Source organism: Crocuta crocuta, unplaced genomic scaffold (assembly GCF_008692635.1).
Source record: "Crocuta crocuta isolate KB4526 unplaced genomic scaffold, BGI_CrCroc_1.0 scaffold394, whole genome shotgun sequence".
NCBI lineage: Eukaryota > Metazoa > Chordata > Mammalia > Carnivora > Hyaenidae > Crocuta > Crocuta crocuta.
This window is the reverse complement of record NW_027531920.1, coordinates 480,841-485,798: the sequence shown is the minus strand read 5'-3', so window position 1 is coordinate 485,798 and position 4,958 is coordinate 480,841. Positions and strand designations below refer to the sequence as shown.

General features: G+C 38.2%; 1 protein-coding gene across 1 annotated transcript in view; it reads right to left on the bottom strand.

The window, feature by feature from the left end:
- The window catches only part of KIF4A (kinesin family member 4A), a 118,877-nt gene that overhangs the window by 47,527 nt on the left and 66,392 nt on the right, over positions 1-4,958 (bottom strand). The window contains 3 exon segments of the mRNA XM_077774969.1: positions 1,056-1,167; positions 1,486-1,489; positions 4,064-4,249. Coding sequence (XP_077631095.1) covers positions 1,056-1,167; positions 1,486-1,489; positions 4,064-4,249 — 302 coding nt within the window.

Below are 4,958 nucleotides of genomic sequence, written 5' to 3'. Positions count from 1 at the left end.
ATAATGCTGAGAGGGGATTAAATAAAAGTCTGTACATGACTGAATAGACTCCTTCGACTCCCTTATTTTCTCTAGGTTACCAGAAATAAGGCATACCACCACTCTTCCTATACCACTCCAGGCAGGAGAATGACAGATTTCTTTATTGGAAACTGACCAGCCCAAGATAAACCCATATATACAGAACTTCCAACTGGCCTTTAGTGTTCCACTGTTAAGTATGAATGGGTAGCCAAAGATCACTGGAAATTTGAGGAAAGCTTCTTATATGAAAGAAAAGACCAAACACACTAAAGAGAGGAATTTGGAGGACACAGAGGAAAGACAGGAAGAATAAGAAAACCTCAACAAAATATAATTTCTATTAGAGATGAGCACTGCATCCATGAAAAAAAATAGGATATAAAATATGAGTGGATTAAAAACATCTCAGAAATTAATAGGCAAATAGGAAAAATTCACCAGGTGTGGAGGGAAATCACCCAGATAGTGGAATAAAAAGATTAAAAAAATAGAAAATAGGAGGGAAGAGATAAGAAAAGCAGAGACTATGTCTAAGGGATCCAGTATCTGACTATGCGGAGTGCAAGAGAACCAGGAAAAAAAGAAAGGGGGCATTATTAAAGAAATAATACAAGAAACCTTCCCATTAAAGGAGAATACAAATTTCTAGTTTGAAAGGACCCACCAAGTACAATAAACAAGTCCCATACAAAGGCACATCATTGTGAAGTTCAATCACACTTGGCAACAAAGAAAAGGTCCTTAAAGTTTCTAGAGCAGGAGTGGTGGTGGCGGTGGAATACAGATCAAATAAAAAGAATCAGGCATTATAATGGACTTCTCAACAGCAATACTGGAAACAGAAGGCAGTGAAGGAAAGCCTTCATATTTCCGAAGGAAAATGATTTCCATTATAGAATATAAACCCAGCCAAACTACTTACCTACCTACCTAACAACAACAAAAAGCTATTTTCAGGTATGCAATGGTTTAAAACATTTCTCTTTCATGAACACTGTTTCAGAAAGTTATTGAGGTTGTATTTAACCAACACAAAGGGGTATCCCAAGAATGAGGAAGACAACAAATCTGTTTCAACACAGAGATGAGAAGTGAAGCAGATTCCCAGGATGACAGTCCCAGGTTGCTGGCTGGGCAGCAGGCCTACAGAAAGCAAACCGGGACAGAAGATTCCAGGAGAGTTGTCTTCAAGAAAGAAATTGGTGAGTTATCTGGTACGTTTGACCATATTAGGAGGAGTTTTATAAGTCTGTAAAGAAGTTTCGAGATAAATTATTGACAGGTACATAGAAGACTAAGTAAATGAAAAAATGAGGTTATTAACTCCAGGAAATACAAAAAGCCAAACAAGAAAGGAAGTGGAATCATATTATGTTATGTGGCTCAGCTGGAAAACACATTTACATAAATCATAAAAATGTAAACACTAAATATTCATTTAATCAAAACTTATGAGATTACCGTTCTGAGAGATAAGAGGTGAGGCGGTGTACATGCGTGGTTGTATAAGAGAGCTATATTCCTATCTTCCATAGCGGGAAATCAACGATAATATCTAAAACTTTTTTCACAATTGTACTGAAGNATAAGGGTTAACATTTTAATCATATTAAGTGGACACCTCAGTGACATTGTACAACCATCACCTTTCTGCATCTCTGGAACTGCCTCATACTCTTAAGAGGTACTGCCTGTCCATTTAATCAGAATTTCTGGAAGTAAAGGAAGCTACCCACAAAAGATGTTACATTACAAAATTACTGTGGTTTTAATTAAACCCTGAGTTATTAAAATGTAATAATAATCAATTATTCTTTTCTTTTGTACTCTTTATCTCCTTCACCTATTTCACCCATCCGCCCACCCACTTCCCTCTGGTAACCACTAGTTTATTCATTATATTTGAGAGTTTGTGTGTTTTTCTTCTTTATCCATTCATCTATCAATGAACACCTGGGCTGCTTCCATAATTTGGCTATTGTAAATAATGCTGCAATAAACATAGGGGTGCATATATTTTTTCGAATTAGTGTTTTTGTGTTCTTTGGGTAAGTACCTAGTAATGGAATTACTGGATTATATGGTAATTCTATTTTAATCTTTTGAGGAATCTTCACACTGTTTTCTACACTGGTTGTACCAGTTTGCATTCCCACCAACAGTGCACAAGGGTTCCTTTTCCTCCACACCCCTGCCAACACTTGTTGTTTCTTGTGTTTTTAATTTTAGCCATTCTGACAGATGTGAGGTGATATTTCATTATGGTTCTGATTTGCAATAATGTCTAAAATTTTTAAATTAACATATTATACTTCCAACTCTTATCTATAAAAATGAATGTAAGTGTCAGAAGAAACAACTTAAGCATTTAAAATATAAGTCTAGGGAACTGGACAGAAGGTAGTACGGCAGGAATTGCTTCATTTTTCTGATTATTGTACTATTTGGCTTTAAAAATGATAAACATGTTGGGGCACCTGGGTGGCTTAGTCGGTTAAGCGTCCGACTTTCGCTTAGGTCATGATCTCGCGGTTCGTGGGTTCGGGCCCCGCGTCGGGCTCTGTGCTGACTGCCAGCTCAGAGCCTGGAGCCTGTTTCAGTCTGTGCCTCCCTCTCTCTCTGACCCTCCCCTGCTCACGTTGTCTCTCTCTCTCTCCTAGAAATAAATAAAACATTAAAAAAAAAGGATAAAAAAAATGATATACATGCATTTGCCATAAACATTTCTTTTTTTTGCATTTGACATAAGTAAAAATTAAGTTAAAAAAAAAGCTAAACACAACTGTAATAACAAAAAACAGAAATAAAACCCCTAATGTCACCTCAGCTATTATTTGTAATACCCTAGGGGAATTCTCTACCCTAAAGAAAAAAGTGCTGAAAATTATTTAGGAAAAACACTTTTCTTGTTTTTACTCTGAAAACATAGGGAAGCTGGGGGTAGAATCTGCATGAATACTATAGGGATTTCTTGATACAAGCATATACCACCTGAGGGTGGTAGGATGTAGCTTGATGGGAAAACAATCCACCTTTCCCTCTACCAGCCCTCCTAACATCACTTTGTGGATGGGAAACACTGGGCTACAATGGAAAATAAGGTCTAGTTAACCTTGTGGAATAACCTGGAAGCCAAAGACTTGTCTTTCAGTAAAGATCTGATTATTAATTAGCAAAGGCCAATTAGAACTACCACTAGGCACCTGGGTGGCTCAGTCAGTTGAGTGTCCAANATGCACATGTGCGCTCCCTCCCTCTCTAAATAAATATTAAGAAAAAATTAAAAAAAAAATAGAACTACCACTAGGAAAAACAGTTTAGTGATTGGCCAAGTCAAGTGATATCCATTATTCTCTCTTTTTTAAAAAAAATGTTTATTTTAATAGAGAGAGGGAGAAAGCACACAAACAGGGGAGGGGCAGAGCAAGAGGGAGAGAGAGAGAGAGAGAGAGAGAGAGCGAGCGAGAGCGAGAGCGAGAGCGAGAGAATCCCAAGTAGGCTCTGTGCTGTCAGCACAGAGCCCAATGTAGGGCTTGAACTCACAGGCTGTGAGATCATGACCTGAGCCAAAGTCAGACACTTAACTGACTGAGCCACCCAGGTGCCCCATAAGTTTCTTTCTAATTCACACCATAGCCAAGACCATCTATGAAGAGATGTACCTTTCTCAGAATCTCAGTATTGGTATTAGAACAAAATTTCTCCACAAGTGGAGACCAAGTTTATTATAACATCATCCAACTATTTATTAAATACCTGTTGCATAAGGTAAGGTGTTAGATTAAATGAAATAAAATTGCAGGTTCCCTTTCCTGAANTTTTTTTTTTTTTTATTTGACACCAACAATACAATTCCAGTTGTACTATGCACATTATGTTGTCTCAACGTCATCAAAAACTGTGCCTGGGGCACTTGGGTGGCTCAGTCAGTTGAGCATTCGACTTCAGCTCAGGTCATGATCTTACGGTCCATGAGTTTGAGCCCCGCATCGGGCTCTGTGCCGACAGCTCAGANACGCCGCCCTGGTAAATTTTTTACCTGGTACTGGAACTGAATGGGCTGCAGTTGGTTGTCATTCTGAGTCATCTTTCTGGCTAGAGCCTCTTTCAGGGCAAGGGCTTTATTCAACTCAACCAGCTCCTTAGACATCTGAGCTTGACGTAGAGCATGCTGAGTAGTGAAAGCATCAGAAGACCTGCTGGTCTCTGGACTGGTTTCCACTTGCTGGAAAAGATCAAGATGATGATTTGTAAGAGAAACAAGCAATTGGAGATCCCTAGACCCTGCTTCATCAGGTTGGTCTCACAGCCACTTCTCCATTACTGGTATCCCTGTTCTTTTAAAAATATGGCTTCTCATATATTGGCTTTAAACATCTGAAATGCATCGAGCCTAGCCTCTTTCCCTGTTCTCACAGCACCTTGCTTCTTACATCCTTTGACTGCCTCTTAGAGTAAACTGAGTTTCTTGCTCTTTATTTTATTGATCTAGCTAACATTTCTTACTTTCACCTCATTATAAGGGGTCTTTACAGGAGAAAGAGTTCTGGAAATGGCACTTTAGGAATGTTGAAAATGGAGAAGAGGCTTCATGATCTCTTCACAATCCCGAAAGATTCAGGAACATAATGGTTCCTTTCATAATTGAAAAGGGGGTATTCAACCATCACTTAAAATAAAAATACTTTTAATCCAGAATGAAGGGCACATGCCAGAGGTCACCTTATTATTTCCCATATTTCTTCTTTCAGCATACGAAAAATACCGATACACGTTTGTTTTAGGGGCAAAAAGATGTCTCAAGGAAGCCACTGTCTAGCCTTTCATTTCAACTTTGCTCTCTAACCTTTAGTCAACACCTAATACATTTTATTTATTTTTTCTAATATATTTTATCTATTTTTCCAATTTGAACACTCAAAATATTTCCCTTG